General features: G+C 42.4%; 1 protein-coding gene across 1 annotated transcript in view; it reads right to left on the bottom strand.

The window, feature by feature from the left end:
* The window catches only part of LOC111151823 (src kinase associated phosphoprotein 1), a 278,085-nt gene that overhangs the window by 42,650 nt on the left and 213,192 nt on the right, over positions 1-22,243 (bottom strand). The window contains exons 5-7 of the mRNA XM_022510039.1: positions 6,885-6,962; positions 5,945-6,028; positions 2,391-2,515 (exon numbers count right to left, since the gene is read on the bottom strand). Of these exons, the coding sequence (XP_022365747.1) occupies positions 2,391-2,515; positions 5,945-6,028; positions 6,885-6,962 (287 nt within the window). The remainder of the gene's footprint in view (positions 1-2,390; positions 2,516-5,944; positions 6,029-6,884; positions 6,963-22,243) is intronic.

Raw genomic sequence — 22,243 nt, 5'->3', positions numbered from 1 at the left:
GAAAAGTTTACAGGGAAAAAAAAAAGCAAACCCAAACTCTTGACTTTAAAGAACAATGTATCAGTAATGGAGAAAAGATACACACTTGAGATGGGAACCTGCGGAGTAGGTGCATTTGAGAAGAGCCAGGGGCTGAGAGAACATAGGAGCACCTTCTTTTGCCTGGAGCAAAGCCAGGGAAGCTGGTGCAAGTAATACTGTTTTGGTCGGATTATTTATTTATTTATTTATTTATTTATTTATTTATTTGACAGACAGAGATCACAAGTAGACAGAGAGGCCAGGCAGAGAGAGAGGAGGAAGCAGGCTCCCTGCTGAGCAGAGAGCCCAATGTGGGGCTCGATCCCAGGACCCCGGGATCATGACCTGAGCCAAAAGCAGAGGCTTTAACCCACTGAGCCACCCAGGCTCAAATCCCCTTGCTTGGATTTTAAAAGAGTTGGTCGAAACGGCGTGGTCGGGGGGAACCACGTGCAGAAGATCAGGAATGAGACCACTGTGTAGGGGAGAAGGTAGGCAGATGAGCTTGAGCGGAGAACAGTACCAGGTGATGCGTGGATGCTGCGGGTCCGGGAGGAGATGGTGAAGGGGCTCTGACTGCTAGGATTTCAGACTTAAACTGTAGGCAATAGGAAACCACCGTTTTCTTATTTCCTAGTAAAAAACAGAATTTTCCTTTTTTTTTTTTAAAACAGGGAGAGACAGAATTTTCCTGTTTTCTAGGAAAAGATGTGGGAGATTCTTTCAAGAGTCGTGGCTAAGAAGGATTCGAAAAGGGAGAACTTGGAGACAGAAGACCTGCTAGAAGGCTATTTCACTGGTCCTCTGGTGGTCGAGACAACTATTGTGATGGCTGTGGGAATAAGTAAGAAAGGGAGGATCCAAAGGATATTATAGAGGAAGAATCCACAGACCATGATAATGACTTGGATTCAATGGGCCAAAGAAAAGAAGAAGTAAATAAACTCTACATTCTGAGTCACAAAACAAGCCAGTCAAGCATCAAGCCTTAGTAATTTTTTATTTTAAATGAATCATCTTGAAATGACTGTTCCTGAAAAACATTTTTATTATCTGGCCATTAGGGTAAGATAAAGATATGTGCTGTATAAGAAACCTAGATTCCTGCTTAATACTTATTAATAGACATTGTCATTCTCGATTTCTTAAAAACTCATTTCCATAAGAAATGTCTAAGGAAATTGACTCAGACTTGTCATATAAATTTTTATCTGAAGGAGGCACCGTCAATACTGAATAATAAAAATAACTTAGATACATGCCCAGTGCACATCTGTCATATATACATGTGTATATATACACATATATACACACACACACACACACATCTATCTATCTATCAATGAAGGACTCTCTAGAATGAAGTTTTTTTTTTTAAATTGAAAAAAAGTACCTTTTTTTGAAATTCCATATTGAAGACCTAGGTCATTTTATCAAAATGAGGTTTAAGATACTGTAGAAACGTAAAAGGATGAGTACTGAGAAGCAATTGAAGAGTCCTAGGGTTACTCAAGTGGTTAATATTAACCTTAGCATGTCTTTTCTCTTTTTTATGAGTTAGCTAAAATTTTTCCAAATTGTTTTAGTAAAACCATGATAAGATAGGAATGACCAATAAGCAGGAAACAATATTTGTATGTGTGTGTATATACATGTAAAAATATGCTTTCGGAGAAAATCATGATATTCCCATAGAATTTTAAAAAATTTCCTTAGTTAATAAATGCCTTACTTATATTACCTACTATATTATGTCAAAATATATAAAATGAACACAGTAAAGAATAAGCCTTTCCCACCCCAACCCCGGTATTGTCCCTCCAGTTATCACTGTTACTGCCACTAATCATTGTCTCCAATGTTTTAGGAGTCCTTCCAGAGATATACAATGCGTCTACACACAGGAAGATTATTTGGGATAGCAAGATGATTTTGGGAAAATAACTTATTTTTTATTCTAAAGTCAGAGTTTTCTTTTGCTGGGTTTCATGGAAGGAAGTAAAGATAGTTAAAAAAATACAGAGAATGGGAATTGAAGGTGTGAAATCAGAGATGATGAATAAGGAACTGGATTGTGTGCTCCCACAGACAAGACTCTCACCTATGGAGTGAGATTGGGAAGGTGGGGGCGGGGGGATGAGGGGCGGAAACCAACCAAAGGCAGTATCTGAGATGAAAGGGACCATAGAGAAGAGGAAGGAGGGCATCACAGAGCAAAGGTGAAGACATGTCAAGAAAGAAAGGTCCTGGTAAGAAATGAGCGGGTGACAGAGAGAGGATGGAACCCAGCAGAGCATCCCCGGCTCACAGGCAGCATGGAGCAGAACTACAACACGAATGAGGACAATCATCTCCTCAGCTCATCCTACCTCATAGCTTCGCCTATCCTGGGAGGTCAGTTCAAAGCAGGATTCTTTCTTGGAATCTTTTCGCAGGTAGGGGGCCATCCGTACACTGTAGCCCTTAATGAGAAAGGTCCCCTTGGGCTGTTTGCCTGCAAGACAGGAAAGCTCCCTGTATCCCTAGAGAGATGCAACCACCAAGGGAAGGCATCTTCTCTGGAATGTAAGATAAAACCACCGAAACAGCTGTTGCATCCCCGAGGAACCACAACAGTCAAGGAAAGTTTATTTTTTTTTTTTAAAGATTTTATTTATTTACTTCACAGAGAGAGAGATCACAAGTAGGCAGAGAAGCAGGCAGAGAGGAGGAAGCAGGAAGACAGAGGGGGAAGCAGGCTCCCCGCTGAGCAGAGAGCCAGACGCGGGGCTCCATCCCAGGACCCTGAGACCATGACCCGAGCCAAAGGCAGAGGCTTAAACCACTGAGCCACCCAGGCGCCCCATGGGAAAGGTTATTAAGGAAGCTTAAGAAGAAGCTACCTTGACAGCGAGGCAGAGATCACTGCCAAGCTAGGGAAATGCAACATGAAAGGTTGTTTTGCCAAAAGAGTACAACAGAGACAGAGAATTTATTAGAATGTTAAGAGATCTATAATAACAGGAGGAAGGAATTATTACAACAGGGAGAGTGTGGCTGTAAACGTGAGGCTCTGGAAGGCTATTAGAGAACTGTAGCACATTATTATCAGGGCGGGCAGAGCTCACATTTGAGGGGAGGGACAGCAGCGCAGGGGGCGTGATGAGTTCCCGGGATCTCTTCCTCTGCCCTATGCAGCATTTGGGCTGGACTGCTCTCCCTGCTCCTGCTGGTCAGGTGGGAATTGGTGCTAGAGGGAGAATAATTAAAACTCAGTATTTTATCCCCCTTCCCAGAGGTCAAATTGGGAAGTAGCAGAGAACTGTTAATTATCATTGAGCAATGAAGGAGGAGGAACAGGACTAAGGGAAGGAAAGGAGAGACAACTCTGCCTGTCACTCCCTTTAAAAAAAAAAATAAACTAATAGGAACGGGAAAAGAGGGGCTGGTTCCCAATGATTGTGTGTCCTCCTGGTGTGGTTCAGGCAGAACATACAGAGGAGGGGAACCACAGTGTCTGGGTGATGATTTGTGTCCTGTTATCATGTGCAATGGATTGCTTAATACATGCTTTTTGAGGAGGATGAAAGGTGGCAGTGTGATGACAATATTAGGAAAAGAAAAGAAAAGAAAAATACTCTATCTTTACCTGGTTGAGCTAAAAGAAATACACAAACACTCTATACTTGCTAAGAAAAATGTCTTGGGCACAATAAGAAGTAACTGGTGAGAAGGGAGCCATGCAACAGTGCTTTTTGACACCAGAATCTTTTTTCTTAAAGTATCTCTCCTTGTTCTAACCGGCCACTAAAATGTTTTGTTGTTTCTTTGGTCACCAGGTTTTATTTCACCCTGACGGCAAAATGGTCCATAAAAGTCTCCAAGTCTCTCCCTCTCCTACTCTCTCACCTTGAGTACAGAGGATTCTGAATGAATGAACGTGGTTCCTGGCTTTGTATTCAGATATGCCAACCGCTTATTTAAATGCAAAGGAAATGAAAATGTTTTTACAATTATGTAAATGTTGTATTAGTTGGAAGGTTTAAAATAAGAAAATAGCCCCTGGCTGGCTTGTACACCTAGAATTCGGGGAAGAAATTGTGGCTGCTGGGCTGGAGAGTGGTCTGGGGGTTGGATGGAAAGCTGGGCATGGTTTTTGAGCTATGCGGCTATGATGGCCAAGTAGGGCTTCACACTGAACCCCTGGATGGGAAAGTCTCTGGGGACTATAAGAGGGTGAATCCAAGATGAAGTCAGTGATACCTGTGGCTGGCAGAAAGGCAGGGTGAGCCAACTGCCTTGAAGCCCAAAGGGCAAATCGTAAGGAGGCCAAGTCATTTAGCAAAGCTGCAATTCTTTCTGCTACCTTAATAACAAAGGAACAGGAAATCCGAAGACCATTGGGTAGATATCTGATTATTCCCTGGGACTGGGTATCTGGGCATTGGGAGATGCACAGTCCTGGGAAGGAAGGAAGAGGGGAGAAACAGAGCATGATTGGAAGGAAAAAGAAGGGTTTACTCGGAGTCACTGGCCTCTATGCCAAGCGGGGCAGAGCCTGAAGAAAGCCCCCACAAGAACTGACACGTTGCTTTTCTTTCTTTTTCTTTTTCTTTCTTTCTTTCTTTCTTTCTTTCTTTCTTTCTTTCTTTCTTTCTTTCTTTCTTTCTTGCTTGCTTGCTTCGTAGAATTGTTCCTGGGGCTAGTTAGAGTCAGTAGGAGGGTTCCTCGTTGAAAGCCTGTATTCACTTACAATGATGATTTTTAACTTGTATTTAATTGTGGCTGCCTCCAATTTGTGCTTGTATCCTATTCCTTCTCACAAACTTAGTGACTGTTAAGCACGGACGGGAGGTCTTCTAGGGATAGCATCTGAGGGTTGTGCTTGATGGACTCAGTGGTGGCTCATTAAGAAGCTGCCTCTGGCCTGAGTCAACACTTCACTGCTGCTGCCATCTGGCTGGAGGGTGTCTCTTGGGCACAGCAACCATTTGGGTCTCAACACTTCATGGCTCTAAGGATGTCCACTGGACTACCTCCTGGTACTCAGTAGGGTAAAGTTGAGAGCCCAGGGGTTCTATTTCTGGGCTGTCAGTAACCTGTTCAAATCCTTCTCAGATTTTTAAAAAATATTTTAACGATATTATCAACGTCTATAAAGAGTTTGAGATTCTTTTTTTTTAAAAAAGATTTTATTTATTTATTTGACAGAGAGACAGAGATCACAAATAGGCAGAGAGGCAGGCAGAGAGAGAGGGGGAAGCAGGCTCCCTGCCGAGCAGAGAGCCTGATGTGAGACTTGATCCCAGGACCCTGAGATCATGACCTGAGCCAAAGGCAGAGGCTTTAACCCACTGAGCCACCCAGGCGCCCCAATAGTTTGAGACTCTTAAAAAAGAAAAAGAATGCCAAGGTGTTCAACCTTGATAATATTATGTTATTAGTTATAATAAAAGATAACTTTTTTAACATTTCATTTTATTTTTTAAAAGATTTATTTATTTGAGAGAGAGCGCACGCATGTGCTTGCACGTGAGTGGGGGGAGGGGCAGAGGGAGAGAACTTTCAAGCAGACTCCCTGCTGTGTGCAGAACCCGACCTGGGGCTTGATCCCATGACCCATGAGACTATGACCCATGAGATCATGACCTGAACTGAAACCAAGAGTCGGATGCTTAAACACCTGAGCCACCCAGGCGTCCCAAAGACAAACTTTTGATATGCTGACCACACGATCCTAGTGTTTAAAGGGGAAATAATTTCTAAATTGGCAGCTGAGTTTTTGGGGATGGGCAAGGTGTTACTTACCCAAACCTCTTTCTTTCCCAAGCATGTCCCTTTATGGGTATTAGTTAGAGACTATCTTGAGATCTAAGTGCTTGAGAATTTACGAAGTGCTTGCATCCAGGAGTGAGATGCTGCTGTGCAAATGAAGAACACTTACTTTTCTCATTAGCGTAGTAGTAGAAGAGGCCTCTGCTGACAACACACCACCGCTTCTGCCACTCCGATCCGAAGAAACTGTGATCTAGACGGAACAGCAGTAAGGAACATAAATTCAGGTAACTACAGCCACTGACGAGTCTTAAAGTCCAACACACAGTCCAGTGTGTTATTGTTTTATTTCCTAGGTTAATGGACTGTAAAACCCTCCCTTGCACTCCCGCAGGCTATCCCATATTGACTCGGAGTCCAGAGGGCTCGCTCACTTAAAGGTCCAGATTCTAAACAGGGTTTGCCTGTTCTGACTCCTCATGGCTGCCCCGCTATCTATCTTCCTTTATAGCTTTCGGGTTCTAATCTTGTCTAGTACTTTTCAAATTCTCTATGATACTTTCATGTGGTGCCTTTTAGCAAAATAAGCTGACGCTCCAGGCCGAGGGCATGAGAACGGCTTTGGTTGCACTAAGGCAGTTTGCATTTGAGAGCTAACCCTGGGACCCCGGGCTTACTAGGGTAGCAGGATCAACTTTAATCCAGTGAGTGACAGGTCAGGAGTTGGGTTGCTTCACACAGGATGCAAAATTACACTCTTGGCAACATAGTTTTACTATATGGGGACACACTGAGAGATGAGAACAAGAATATCATCGCTCATTCACTCAACAAGTGTTTATTAAGCACCTGTTGTGTACCAGGTGAGCAAAGCAGAACCAGTTCTCATCCCGAGGGAGCTCACAGTGGCCTGAAGAGTCTGGGGCCTCTCTCTTCAGCCTACGCACACACACCAGACTTCTTTTCCTCTCCCTATGGCCTTCCTTTGGGCCTTCCCCCTCCCGAGCACAGAACTGGGCATAGAAAAAGCACCTGCTGTATTAGCCCTCTTTTCCCTCATTTCCCTTCCCTTCCTGGAACATTCTGAGACCTGTGGGTCTGGTTGGTACCTTTGCTTTTCTTCTCCAAGTATCCTTGCTTGATGATGTTATCAAGCTCTTGAGCTCCTTTTAGGAGGTCTTCCACTCCTAAAAGGAACAACAACAGAATGCTTTGTTGAAACCTGACAGGATTTTCCTTTATTTAGGCTCCTTTCGATAATCCACATTAATGAAGGGGGCGCAGAAGGGCAGTTGCTTAAACACAGCACAAAATAAAACAATTTTTATATGACCAGGGGGAGAAAGCAAATTTTCTTTCTTCCTAATTATATCTAATGTCAAAATCACTTATAATGATCGAAACCTACCTTAGTTTGTGCAAGGAGAAGTAGCCGAAATATGTACTGATTGGCAAGAAAAGGACTCCAGAGAATTAAGAATTTCCTGTGGATATAAGCTCCAAATGCAATAATCCACATTGAGACAATCAAAAGTCAAATGAATAGCTACCAGCAGAGTAAAGCTTAATGAGTGATAGAGTTCACCATAAATGCAGCCACCTCTGTGACAGTAAGAAGCACACACTCATTCTTAAAAAAAGAAAAAGGAAAAAAAGAGAAAACAACAAAACAGAAAACCACCTCGTGAACATAAATTTTATTACGTTTGCCCAGAGAAGGGTTATGCAAGCTGAACTGGCAGTAAGTGCCACGTCCTGGGTTTGTCCAACTATGAGAAACGGTCTAAGAACCTTTACCGAGAGAGGACTCTGGACCTGGCATTGGCCTTCAAACGTACACTGCTAACATCCTTGACTTCCGGTCAGCTTCGTTAGGTACAAATTTATTGAGAAGTGAGGATCCTCACCCATTGTTCACTACTGAGGTTTACACTTATTTTACAGAAGGGAGGGGTCAAGGACAAATGGGAAGGAATGAACTCCTCAAAAAATAAAATGGAACAAGAACGGCAAACAACAACAAAAAATGCTTTAAAAAATGCAAGTCCAGGGGCGCCTGGGTGGCTCAGTCTTTAAGCGTCTGCCTTTGGCTTAGGTCATGATACCAGGGTCCTGGGATCAAGCCCCGCATCGGGCTCCCTGCTTGGCAGGAAGCCTGCTTCTCCCTCTCCCACTTCCTCTGCTCATGTTCCTACTCTCGCTGTATCTCTCTCTATCAAATAAATAAATAAAATCTTAAAAAAAAATACAAGTCCATGAGACTGAGGAAAAAAAATACAAGTCCATATTTCTTTCTTTTTAAAGTTTGTTTTATTGTTTTAGTAATCTCTATACCCAACAAGGGACTCGAACACATGACCCTGAGATCAAGAATTGCATGCTCTTCTGACAGAGCCAGCCAGGTGAATTAGGAGAAATGAAGGGAGTGGCCTAGCAGAATCCTAATGTTTGTTCTTTTTAGTCTTCAAAACCAAAGCTCTTTTGGTTTCCCTTAATAGATTTAGAAATCAAAATAAAAGACAAACCAAATTAAGGCACAACCCCATACAAATCATCTGGGTCACCTATACAATACCTTGAGATTTTGGGTGAAATCATTGTTTTGTCAATTGCTCAATTTTCTTTTAATCTACAACAACTAACAGTTATTCAGGGGTGGCTATGAGCTGGCACTTCCTTCTTGTTTAAAACATTTGTTTAAAAATCACATTTTCAGACAGTTGAAAATGCAACTCAGATTCTACCTTTTGTTTCTAAGCGGTTTTGAACTTAGTTTTAAACATAGAGATCCAAAGAGTTTTTCTTTTTTCGTGTGTCAAAGTGCCTGATTCTTTCTATTCGTCCTTACTGTCAACTTTCTTGTTCCTGGACGACTTTCATCTGCATGCTCTACAGTGAGCAAACTCTGTGGCTGCTATAAATCCTCCCAGAAGGGTCTCAGGGTGCACACGGGAGATGAACAGCGGCAAAGGGAAGTTCATTTGTCTAGGATCCTTTCATTGCTCCCAGCCCTCTGAAAATTCCAATGCCTCTCTGAAAACGCTCTCCAAGAAAAGAGAAACTGAACCCCTGAAGGCAGAGTGGCTGGGTTCGGGGACCCGGCATGGCTCAGAAGGAAGGCCCTTTGTAGGAGACCCCGTCCTCTCTGCAGCTCTGTCAAAAAGTGCTCCTAGAGGCCTAAAAATTAACAGAAAGATGGAAGGGAATGAGAAGAACAGGATCTCCTAAGCTTGGAGGATCCATCCCTTCTTCCAGTTTTGTCCTTTTCCTTTTTCCTTTTCTAAGGTCTTGTTAAACTTAGAGACACAGCTCCTTGTTAAAGATGCCGAGAGTCTGAATCATAAAAGACGTGTTAAACGTTCTATTAGAATCCAAGCCTCCTTTTTTTTAATGCAGATCTAAATGCCATTTTATGGAACATCTATAATTATGAAAATGGGAAGACATTGCCTCGTGTGCGGGGAGAGTCTGTGAGTATGAATATTACATTAATGTGCCCACACCAGCTCACTAATCCTGCTGGCAGGAGCATAAAAAATGCTTGAGTGAAACTTTTATTTAGATGTTAAGACTCCAGGCCCCAGCGGGGTGACAGAGACAGTCCCTGCGAGCTGCCATCAGAGAGAGAGTTTGAATTGAATTACCCAGGGGGGAAGGAAGTAGAGATGAGCAGTGCTTCGCTTATTTAATTTCATTTACTTTCAGTACATTATCAGCATGAAGCTTTTCTCTCCCCACCAACCGAAACCCAAGAATGCCACCACCAAGAAAACAAAGACACGGTGCTGCTGAGATGTTTGAACTCTAAGTCACGAATTCTAGGAAACTAGGGGTCAGCCTCGTCACCACCTTCTCTCCCGAAGAGGCACACTTAGTTTGCTAAAATTGGGCAGGGAATGAGTTGCTGAATTTTCTCTCTTGGTTATTCACCAATAGATTCTGAAGAGTACTAGAGCTAGAAATGCGGTATTTTAATGCGCTGCGTTTTTAGCAAGATGTGTTATGTTGCTTTCTTATGAGAAAGGATCGTTACTGATGAACTCTCTTGCATGGTTCCATTATGGGCAGTGGGGAAAATGGGATGATAGGTGAAGTTTGAAAATGGCTCTGGAAAAAAATAATTAGGAAATCAAATCAAATCAATCTCGATTCTAGTGATGGTCTCCTGTACAAGGCACTGTGTGGTGACCATAATAACAGAATCGTTCTCAGTGTATGTTGACACCGAGCTCCATTTCATTAGCTCCATGATCTATCAGACAAATCCAGAAAACCAAGATGGGAAGCCATTGTGGCAATCCAGCTGTCTCCTCTCTCAGTGTCCGCTCAGGGTCCTACCGATCAAGAACCAGTGATCCTGAGGACGCACCACGTCAGCCATGGTCCTGGGGTGATGAGGCAGGAGGGGCCTTCTGTGCCGGAGTCCACACCTCCTGGCAAATGAACAGATCTGCAGAGCTTCTTAATGCCTGAGAGAAAGTATGTAAATGCTCCGCAGGATGATAATAAAAATAGGAAGAAGCCGCAAATAATGGCATGAGTTGTTATTTTAAGGCAAAAACATTTATATTTAAGGATACAATTTAAAAAAAAAAATCAAGGCTTTTTGCCCGTTACCTGAAAAAAAGATATCACCGTCTTAATGAAAAAATAGAAATGATTTAGATTTATTGGGAATAAATGGCCTTCTTGGATAAACCTAAGGGTGTATCACATTGTATCAGCACAAAACAGAATTACATTCGTGTCATAATCTCTCTCTACCACAGCACTTAACTAAATCTCCCAGAATAGCCCATATAAAGAAAAGATTCACTTAGCTGAAGGATGTGGGGCTATAAAGATAAGATCAGTAGAGAAGTGTTACCTAGAAGTGATGGCCACCCAACTTTCATGGCAGATGAAGATAAAAGAAATTCTCAGACATCTTTCTCTCCTCATCCAGATGCCTTTAAACCCTTGTTTCCCACCCACACCCAACTCTGCAGTAAGAAACGACAGAGTAGGATTCCATCTCTCAGCGCCAGGCAGGACTCCACAGTCAGCTGTGCACCGCAACAACAATGGGGACCCTTTAGAGTGTGATACATTTCCATAAAGCAGTCAATAAAAAAGACATGGGAGCTTATGTGAGTCACGGCCTATTTAATCAGCTGTGTTCTAGCCCACTGAGAAAAGAGAATTGGAGAAATCACTTGGTAACACCGCAGCACAAGGCTAACAGCACAAGAGGCCACACCATTTCACTGCAAAAAGGCCTGCAAAACCAACCAGATGCCCGTGAACTCTCATTATGGGCAGCTGGCTTGGTTTCTTGTTAAACCAACCTGAAATGAAAATCAATGATTTTTTAAAAAAACATCTTTTGTTAACCCCCACATGTCCCATGAGCTGTGGACCTCTCTCATCCTTGCTTTTCCTTTCAATTCAAGTTCTTTTCAATTGTTTGGGAAAGGGACCAAACTCCAGCTTAGAGACGGATAGCTACAAGCCATGAATTTCAGGCAGGGTGAAGTTTACCAGGTCCCTCCATTGCAGTACCCATGAGGAGAGCCCTGGGGCGTTGGGTGGATGATGTTGGAGAAAATTTAATATCTGAGGGCTGGGGATGGTAAAGCACCATCTGCAATTCCAACCCACTCATAGTTTGCTGGTATATGTGCATTTGTAGACAAGCAACAGTCACATACTTCACAATGTCTCAAACATACGCAGGGGAAGAATATCGCAGGGAGGGCTGGGAGGGTAGTAGTTTCCTGTCTGGTGGTCACTGGTCCTAAATCTCCTTTGTATTTGGTTTCTGTGGCCTTCTTTAATAAACTCCTTAACGGGGGGTGCCTGGGTGGCTCAGTGGGTTAAGCCTCTGCCTTCGGCTCAGGTCATGATATCGGGTCCTGGGGTCGAGCTCCGCATCGGGCTCTCTGCTCAGCAGGGAGCCTGCTTCCCCCTCTCTCTCTGCCTGCCTCTCTGCCTACTTGTGATCTCTCTCTGTCAAATAAATAAATAAAGCAAAATCTTTAAAAAAAAAAACAAACCTGTTAATCATGGTAACAGTCCAGACAGCGTAAAAATCTGTAGAAGAAATCATGTTATACTGAGAATAAAGAAAATTCATGAGAGATTCTAGGCCAATGAGAAGTACTAGGAAAAAAAGCAGATAACTGATAAAATAATTAAAATTAATACGTTTTAATAAAAGTGAAAAAACCTAAGTTTTAAATCTGCATTTATTTATTTTAAAAAAATTTTATTTAATAATATATTTAATGATTTATTTATTTATTTATTTAATCTGCATTTTATAAAGCATGTTTATATCTCATTTGAGCTTTACAGCGGCCCTATGAAGTATGTATTATTATCAACTCCACTTTACAGACCAGGAAACTGAGGCTCAGCGAGATTGCCAACCTCGCTGAACACTGCTCAGCTGAAGAGCCTATGCCCTTTCCACCACCCTGAGCCTGGGTTGAGACACCTGAGGAATGATAGCGTCTTCCGACCTCACGCTCCCACACAAGCAGACCCATTTAAGTAGGGGGAAAGGAAGAGAGGTGGTTATTCTAGTGGCTGGTGTCAAAAAATTATTTTAAGATACTATATTCCTTATTTACTTTTTAGTGTCCTGGCTGACTCATCTATAGAGTCGCCTCCCAGGCAAGTCTGTGTAAAGTCTGAGAGGTCAACAGATACACAGTACACAGCAAAATAAAAGAACATATGAGAATGTGAGCAAAGGATACACAGGTTAAGAAAACACAGAAGGAAGCGAGCTGGAGCTCTCCCAGCCAGTGTTTGGCCACCAAGCTTTGGAAGGTGTCTCCTGAGGCGAGAGTGGTATCTAGGAGAATGAAGCCCTGCTCCAGTGCAGGGCTCATGCAGAAATCTTGAATGTGACTTGTCTACTCTTTAAAGAAGAGGATTTGGTTTAAAAAGAAAGGGGGTTTGGGGGTGCCTGGGTGACTCAGTCAGTTAAACATCTGACTCAGGTGGTGATCTTGGGGCCGTGAGATGGAGCCCCGTGTCGGGCTCCACACTGAGCATGGAGTCGGCTTGGGATTCTCTCTTTCCCTTACCCTCTCCCCCCTCCTCACCCCAGCTCACACTCTCTCTCTCTCTCAAAAAAGAAAAAAAGAAAGATTTTTATGCTAAATATCCAAAATTGGTTTTCTTTTCACAAAACATTCCACCAATAATGCCAAGTTGTAAGGTAACAGAGAAACCATGAATATTCATGGAGGGGGAAGAGCCTTCTCATTCCTACAAAAAGGCACCACACTAATCCTCTAAGAGGACTGTGGTCTTGGGGCTACATCTTCACTTTCAGTGGAAGTTTACTTATAAGAAGTGAAAGTATTAGAAAAAAGCCCTTCCAATGTCAACACGCTATTTCTAGCAATTTAATGAACGGTAGTAATAATCAGAAGCGTCTTCTGTGTAAATATTTCGCTGTAAAGAATGACTAACTCAGAATAATAATCCACTGATTCTCAATCATGGCATCATGACACACTGGTGTTTTTGATCAGCTGGAGGAGTTCGTCTAAAGGGCAGAGATTTTGAATAATTTACTTTTAGAATGAGAACGGAGTCAACATTTTTTTTAATAATACCATCCATCTGCATTCTGATATGCTTTCTTAAGGGAAAAAGTCAATGAAAAATAATTTAGAGTGTATCTTACTCATGCTAGAGTCTATGGTACTAAACACATCAGATGCACTATTACAATTGTGGCAATCAAGAATTCCCCCAGTGCCTTATTTCCTTGAAAAAAATTGGTATTTCTTCAAAATTGTGGGTGTTCCACAGAAGTGGGTTGAGCACATAAATGTTGGTAGAAATGTGATATGGTGAGAAAGAGGCTAAGAATTCATGTGATTTCCACACAAACTGTTTAAACCTAGAAAGCCTCTTGTGTCTTCTGATTTCTTAATTTAATTTTATTTTTTTAAAGATTTTTATTTATTTGACAGACAGAGATCGCAAGTAGGCAGAGAGGCAGGCAGAGAGAGAGAGGGGGAAGCAGGCTCCCCATGGAGCAGAGAGCCTGATACGGGGCTCGATCTCAGGACCCTGGGATCATGACCTGAGCTAAAGGCAGAGGCTTTAACCCACTGAGCCACCCAGGCGCCCCGTGTCTTATGCTTTTATTAATTATGCATATCTGTAACCCAGCCCCCTCAGCTTTATTGTTATCCTAGGAATCCATCCTTAATATTGAGCCACAAAGATCCAAACTACCTGAAGCCTCTTCAGCAGCCAACCCACGGTAAATAGCAACCGTGCAAAGTGAGAATCTGGGTACGAATCCGGGCTGCAATGCCCAAATGGCCCTGTGACTGCCATAGGGAGGTGGAGAGGATGTAAAATGCCGAATTGTCTGTTTACAAACTTTGAAGGATCACTGTATTCCCTCCTTGTCCTGCGGCAGGTCACCATTATAGATGTGTTACTCGAAGGCATTTCTCTAAAATGAATGATAAAATATCATTTCCAAATCTATTCATTTACTACTCCACTGGACTGTGATAAGAACACGGAGAAAAGGAAAGCAAGAGAAAAGAGACTTGCCTGGGTTTGGAATCACTTTTTTTTCGGTTTGGAATCACTTTTTTTTATTGGTTTATCTTCCACCTGTCTACCATACTGTAGCCAGAAACCACTTTTCTGAAACACAGATGTGGTCATGTCACATTCCTGCTTAAAGCTTTTAATAGTTCCACATTACTTACAGGATGAAACTCAACCTCTCTAGCCTTAACAGAAACCTTATGAAAAAATAAAAAATAAAAATAAAATAAATAAAATACTTTGGTCACAGCTACTTTCCAGTTTCATTTTCTTCCAGCCCCCATACCTCCTGATACTCCAGCAACAGTAAGGAACAGACTGCCTTCTGGAACATGCCATGTACTTCATACAGCAGGGCTTTGCTCATCCGTGTTTCCTGCTTGGGAGTTCCTCTTCCTGTCTCTCCATTTTCCAAGTAGGGCATGCTTCTTTAAGACTCCATTCAAATGTCACATCTTCTCTGAATCTATTTTCCTTCTGTAGAATTATATACTCCCTCTCCTGTGCTCTAATACTATTTTCTATAGGGTGTTATTATATTTTCTATAGGACTTCCAGAGACTCTGAAACTTTTCTCCAATACGCTCCAGTCTTGCCTCTTCGCTTAGGTTTATGTAAGACCTTAGTTACCAGGTAGAGCTACTATGAACAAGGAAATGGAAAAGGGCCACCTCTGGGAAAGGAATGTAGCTGTGGCTCTAGGTAGAAGGCAGTAGGGAGGATGGTCTAGAAAGGGAAGAGAGGGTAAAAGTAGATCTTGCACTCATAGAAGAGACATGAACCGTGGAAGAAACTCAGTGAACAGACATCATAGCACCTGGATCGAAATGGGGGAACGAGAAGAACCCAGTACAGCTGTGCACCTAGTGGGACGGGCAGTGTTTGCACCGCAGCTGTCTCCATAAGGAGAATAAGAAGACTGAGGAGCAACTGGGACACGCCGACAGCTGAGAGCCATCAGGGCTAGGGTGTACTTGAAGTAACTGTTGAACTGATGTGGGATTAAGAAAGATCCTTCCCTAAAATATTCCACAGTAAAGGCTAAGGAGTTTGGTGCTAATTATTTAATTTCTTGAAGCCTGAAGAACAGCTGCTGGTGGAAACTCTGGTCCCTTTCAGAGGGCAATAGAATCATTATTCATTAGTTCTCCCTATATCCCCTGGGGCCTAGCACACACAGTAGGTGCCCGGTAAGTATTTGTTAAGCTGAATTGAAACCACTTCTCGCCTAATGGGACTTGTGGTCTAAGAAGGCAATATGGGAGTGAATATTTGTTGGATAAATCATTTCCACCTAAGCCACAAATGGTAATTTCTGTTCTGCGGTATACTTATAATTCTAATATTAAGATTGGTAACATGAAATAAGAAAAAAAAAAGGGGAGGGGAGAAGAAGCTTTAACCAAGAGAACAAGGAGGAAGTGGGCAGTGCAGAAGCCAGGATGAGTAACGGGACTAAGCATGATAGGAAGAGGGGCAAAGAGAGTCTGGGGGGAAAATGAGAAAAAATGCCATGAACCTCAACTGGAGGGAATTACATTTCTGAGCCTATTTCACAGCCTTGTTGAGACACCAGCTGTCTTCACCTCAGTTCTTATCCATCTTCAGGAGAGTATCAGTGGAATCCAGAGGAAGCCATAAATGGATGAAGGACTGAGCCCAAACTCCCAAAACTTAAACGGATAACCAAATAATTTTCAGAAATAGCTGTTGAAAGCCACTTCTGAGCTACAGACCTTGAGTGGCTGAGAACTTGACCTCTTCTGATAGTACTTCCCTAGTCTTATTCTCTTGTTTCCCTGAAAAAGTGGTATTTTTCCTCTTTGAACTTCCACAGGCACATCTGCTCAGCATCCTGTATGCAGACATCCTATGTGTGCCTGAGCACTTAATGCAGCTGACAGTGAAAGCTATGTGGGGATTAGTGTACCCGAATCCCAGGGTCTCTATTTTAGTTACTCTCCGAACCAGAAGATTTCAAAGAGAAATCAAATGATAATGATTTTGCCTTCTTCGTGTGTCTCTAGTTAGACATTCGGATATCATTAGAGCGCTGCATCGAGAAAACTTTTAAAGCAAACAAAGCAGAAAATAAAAAAGAAGACTCAGGAACTAATTATCGTGATTCTCTGGGGGTATTTCAGGGTGGGTAATCTAATGAGAACTCTCACACCCCATCAGGAAGAACTTGATGGGAATGCAATGATCTTAGCATTGTGGCTTTGACCTGGTGTGTATCATCTACTGGACAAAGCGTCCTTCCCAAGCCAGACCACACTCCCAGCTAGCTCTCTGGGTATCTCTGGGCAGCAGTATGGGAACAGAAAGAAAAAGGATGACTGTGCTAAGGAACCTTTAGGGCAAAAATCGCCCCCTTTTCTTTTAAGTTACACATCTGAGGCTTAAAATCTTTTTGAGTCTTTTGATTCATCTGATAAAACTCAAGCAAGTTTAAAGTAAGTCAAACTTTGTGAGGGAAAAAATTAGAGAGGGGAAAATGAGGGTGATGTTTCTAGACCCAAAAGTTTCCAACCAAATCACCAAGTCTGTAATTGCAAAATAAAAACACTAAATCTCAATATCTATTTGCACAGCTCATTAACTAAGGGCTCACACTCAGCAAACAGAGAGAGAGGGGGAAAAAAAAAGAAAACAAAAAAAGGAACCTTCAGTACCAAATACATGTGGAAAGTTACTGCAGAGACCTGTCCAGACCTGGATCTAAGCAAGACTCTGTCCAGCTAGGCTGCTGTCAGATGCATGGGTCTGTCTGTCTTTATTGCTTATTTAGAAAGTAGCAAATAGGGATGATGCAAAGTGTCTTTTGTCAGACTGTGCTGGAGAGAGAAAGAGAACATTCCTTTCCCCACTGAGCATTATGAACATTACGGCAGGCACTCGACCTGCTCTGCTACTGGGACAACATGATTTACAATGTGAAAAGGGAAAACCTAAATCACCAAGTAATGAAAACATTAAAGTTAATGCATCACAAGTGAGGAATTTATTACCATTAACTCCAATAAACAGTTATAAAACACTCGTCCTTTCCTGTCCATGCACAGGGACACAGACACTGGACTTCATTAAGCTCAACTTTCTTTTCTTCCTCACTAGACCAGTCATGTGTGTTTGAACCAACCACCATTTATTGTTAAGTGGACTGGTTCATTTTCCGGGACTGTAGAAAGCTGAAGGCACATCCATTTTGCTTCACGGTGCTTGGTACAGACGGATGAAAAAGCAAAGTTTAGAAGACACGCAGCTCGGTGTTGCTATATAAGTTTATTTAAAAGTCCCTAAAATGTATGTCTGTTAAAAGCAGAGTAGCTCTTCCGAGCAGCCCTTCTCAGAAGCAGGCATATAAGTAATACTGCCTGGCGAGGAGGGTGGCATATTGGATGCCAAGGCACGTCAGGTGCGTTTAGCTGAATAATTTTTCCCTTGTTATTGTTTGGTTTAGCACCTTAGAAGCCTCAGATGGAAACCCATTTCCTTCCAACATTCTTCTCTGTCACAGGGGCATGCCAGTTTATAACCTTAAGGTTGTTCATGAACAAAAGAGGCTGCACATATTGGATGGCTAGGGTACATTGGTTACAGACCCATTTGTTTTCGAGGAAGAAAAGAACGAAAGTGTCTTTTTGGAGAGCCAACTCTAACTGTGGAATTGCCTGTGTGATACAGACAGGAGGGGCAGCATGAAATTCAGGCTTCCTGGACCATATAGTTACAGTGGCAACAATGGTAATAGTAACATTTTACGTTTGGATAGCACTTTAATTAGTGTTTGTTAAATGGTTTCCTTTATGGCGCCTCTTTGATTCTGATACAGACAGAAAGGCCTTACCAGTCTAGTGTTCTGAGGCTGAAAATAAGGCTTAGGGAGGGTAAGTGACTTTCTCACAAAAGCTGGAAAGAAGAGTCAAGACACAAACTGGTTTCAGTTTTGTTTTTAAGCTCCAAATCCTGTACTTTTTTTTTTCTACACATTTGCATAATAAATTATGTTATAGTCATAACTATAACGTAAAGTCAAGATGAATAATTTTTTTTGAGATGAAGAATACTTTAATTCTAGATTTCTCTATTCAGATTTCAGGGTTTTTAGGAACCGTCTCTGCTAAGCCTCTATGGTACCGGTATTGCCAAAGGGAGCCTGGGAGTTGTCAGGACATGATTTTTGGCATTCCCCAAAAGCCAGGTGCCTGGATGACCTCCCTGTCCGAGGTTCACAGGGTTGTCAAGCTTTGCCCACTGAGTGGACTTGCTGGGCCTCTCATGGGCCAAACTATGTGGAATGTAGGAAAGAGGGGTCTGGATACAGAATCCGAGCAGCCTATCCTATGATACCCAAGCCAAGATTTCTGTAAGATCAGCTGCCCCAAAGCAGCATAATTTGAGCAGGTAACAATACTTAAGGGAACTCTTTCACATCTTATTTCGTCACATATGTTAGCATCTCCGTAAGGCACCTTAATGTGGTCATAGCCCATATGACCACTGGAGAGGTCACAGGGCTCTCCAGTGGTGATGGAGCAAATGACTTTGCGGCTTGTTTTACCGATGGGGAAACTAAAGCCCCACCAGCTAGATGCTGTGACTCATCCAATGATGTCATTAGGTGACTCACTCAACAGTGGCATGATGTGACATTACCCATGGCGAGGTGACTAATTTGTTGTAGAGTTGAGAAGAGAAATAGAGTTTTCTGACTCCAGCATGATATCACCCTTTTGTTCCCATAGTCAGGTAAGCCTGGCACAGGGGGTTTAATTGCTGTGGGGAAATGAGACCAGGGAGGTCCCAAAGCTTGGGACAGATAGTTTGGTGAGAGTAAGAAGCCATCCTGAAAACCCGTGGACTATTAAGTAATAGCCCATGTCCTGACCACTGAGGTCCCTAGTTTCCTTACACTGCTCAGTTCCCAAAACCCTGCTAGTAGGTATATAATGGCACCACCGGGAGATTCGTGGATCTTTCTCTGGAAAAATGAATGACCTCAGAGTAGAGACCTACAGCTACAGATGTTTGGGAGACTTCAAGCAAAAATGGTTGGGTACCCTCATCACTCTCAACTTCAGGCTTTCTAAAGTGAGGCCCAGCAGTCGATATGTTCCACCTTGGCTTGCAGAAGTTTCTTTCTTTCTTTCTTTCTTTTTTTTTAAAGATTTAATTTATTTATTTGACAGAGAGAGAACACAAGTAGGCAGAGAGGCAGGCGGGTGGTGGGGGAAGCAGGCTCCCTGCTGAGCAGAGAGCCCCATGCGGGGCTCAATCCTAGGACCTTGAGATCATGACTTGAACTGAAGACGGGGCCTTAACCCACTGAGCCACCCAGGTGCCCCCACACAGAAGTTTCGATCTGCACTTGGTGCCCCACTTTTAAATATAAGCAGGATCTAAGGATCACCAGACTTTGCAGAAAAGCTTCCAACGTGCAAAATAAAGACCAACACATGTAACAGATTAAAAGGAACTCGGGAAACAGAGCTAACGTAGGATGCAGAAAAGAAAATGAAAAAACGAAGCAAACAAACAAAAAAGCCATCCTTAATCTTCCCAGAGGGATGAGGAGACATTACATCTATGAGATGCTTAAAAAGGAACAGAGAGTGATCAGACAGCAAGAGAGGAGGGTCAGAAATTAAATATATCACAACAAAAATTAAAAATAAAATCAATAGATGAGTCAGGAGATAGAACTGAAGAAATCTTAAAGAAACTGGGCAAAAAGATCAAGGGAAACAGAAGAGCTAAAAATATTAGAACATAGAAAATAAAGGGAAAGAAATGATGGAATTTCTCAAAATGAAGAATGTGAGTCTCCCGATCGAAAGGGTCCTCCATGCTCCCAGAATACAAATGGAAGAGAGACTCATACCTTGATACTCATTGTGAAATTTTTGTAAAAGCTTCTGAATCAGGAGGAAAAACAGGTGGAATATAAAGAATGAAGAATTGGAATGGCATTGAGCTTCTCCACAACAACACTAGAAGCTGAAAGTCCATGAAGCAAAACAATGCAAAGTCTAAGGGTGAAATGAGTTCCATCAGCGTTCTTACACCCAAACTGTCAATCAAGGTGAAGGTAGAGTAAAGAGGTTTTCAGAGACACCTGGTTACAAGAAATCTGCCCCCTAGGCAGCCTTTTGCCGGCTGCCACCAGAGGCTGCGCTCCACCAAAAAAAGGGAGTCCAGCAAGAAAGAAGGGGATGGTAGATCAGGTGAGACTCTGACAAAGGAGAGACAAAGGGAAGTCCCAGGATGACAGCTGTGCGCTGGGCCTCCAGAGCGGTCATAAGGGCTGGCAATAAATAAAATCCACATAGTTAAAATCATGTAAGCCCTAAACCCAAACTAACTAAAAATGATGGTATAATCATGTTGGGAAGAGGAAGGGAGGAGGTTTGAGGGTTGGGGTGAGATAAGAATGTTAAATCCTCCTCTGCCATGCATAATATGAACTCAATAGATAATGCCTGAAATTGATAAATCAAAAAGAGCTGTATAATATTATTTAGAAATGTGGAAATACACACCATAATTGATGAAAGAATTGAAAGGGTTTGCCTCTGGAGAGCAGTACTCCAGGATTGGGAAGGGCTGACTGCTTGTAGTCCTACAGTGTTTGATTTTTTTAAGATTTTATTTATTTGACAGACAGAGATCACAAGTAGGCAGAGAGGCAGGCAGAGAGAGAGGAGGAAGCAGGCTCCCTGCTGAGCAGAGAGCCCGATAAGGGGCTTGATCCCAGGACCCTGAGACCATGACCTGAGCTGAAGGCAGAGGCTTTAACCCATTGAGCCACCCAGGCACCCCCAGTATTTGATTTTTAAAAAACATTATGAGTGGCCGAATACACAAAATTCTCAAGCTTGGTATGAAGGGTGCATGTCAGAGGAATCCAGAAAAGAAAGAAGAAATCAGTGTAGAATAATGGGAAACAATTTGATTGAAAACACTTAACACAAAACCATGTTTGAATTAGGTATCATTTGACGAGTATTTTAATAACTTGTGGTCTTCATGCGATTTCAGGCCCATTTGCAACTCTAATATTGTGCTTTGTAGTTCGGGTCTGATTCTGCTTAAGCTCTTCCTGCTTTGGAAGGGAACCCACAGAAACAGCTGCCTTTTTCCAATGGAGATTTGTTTTACTTCACAAGTAACAAAGGGTATGCAATACCATTATGAATTTGGGGTCCGATGCCCAGGTTATGAACTTGGGTGCAGTTTACAGAATACTGTTGTATCACTGGGCATAACCAGCATTGGATAAAGTACCTGCGGGTGAAATCACATCAGGAAAAATCTATTTGGAAACAACCACGTGGGAGGCCTTGTGCCAGAGAGCAGAGAATTCCCAGGATGTCCCAGAAAGACAACTTGAGAGCACTGCAAAGACACAGAGTGCAGACATGATTTTAATTTATAGGGTTGGAAAGGTACAAGGCCATAGAACAAAACACCTGTTGTCCTGCATTTATGTTAAAGGTTTCACCTTTTTAAAAAATAATCAGAAACACATAATCATCATTCTTGACATAAATTATACTTTCGATTGGAGGTGGAAATCCTGTTTTAAGAGTAGGCAGGGAAGGAAAAGTAAAACTGACTGCGTGTAATTTTTCAAGTGGGAACAACGGCAATATGAAGATATATGGGCGTCAGACCCATTGATAGAGGAAGGAGGCTGTGCTCTCTTACCTCTTACAGTGTCACTCCTGTGACCTCTACCATTTGAAATGCTTTGATTCCACCTTGCCCAAGGGACCTGTGAGCACTGGGTAAAGGGATGAAGGATGCCTATGCCTGACCTCACCTTTACATTGTCTAAGGACTGGAGGTATAAATCAGCTTTCCCCTTGAAGACCCGAGTGTCAGAAGCTCA

This window comes from Enhydra lutris, unplaced genomic scaffold (assembly GCF_002288905.1).
Source record: "Enhydra lutris kenyoni isolate GAN:26980312 unplaced genomic scaffold, ASM228890v2 scaffoldscaffold26, whole genome shotgun sequence".
NCBI classification, from domain to species: domain Eukaryota; kingdom Metazoa; phylum Chordata; class Mammalia; order Carnivora; family Mustelidae; genus Enhydra; species Enhydra lutris.
This window is presented reverse-complemented; position numbering and strand designations above follow the sequence as displayed.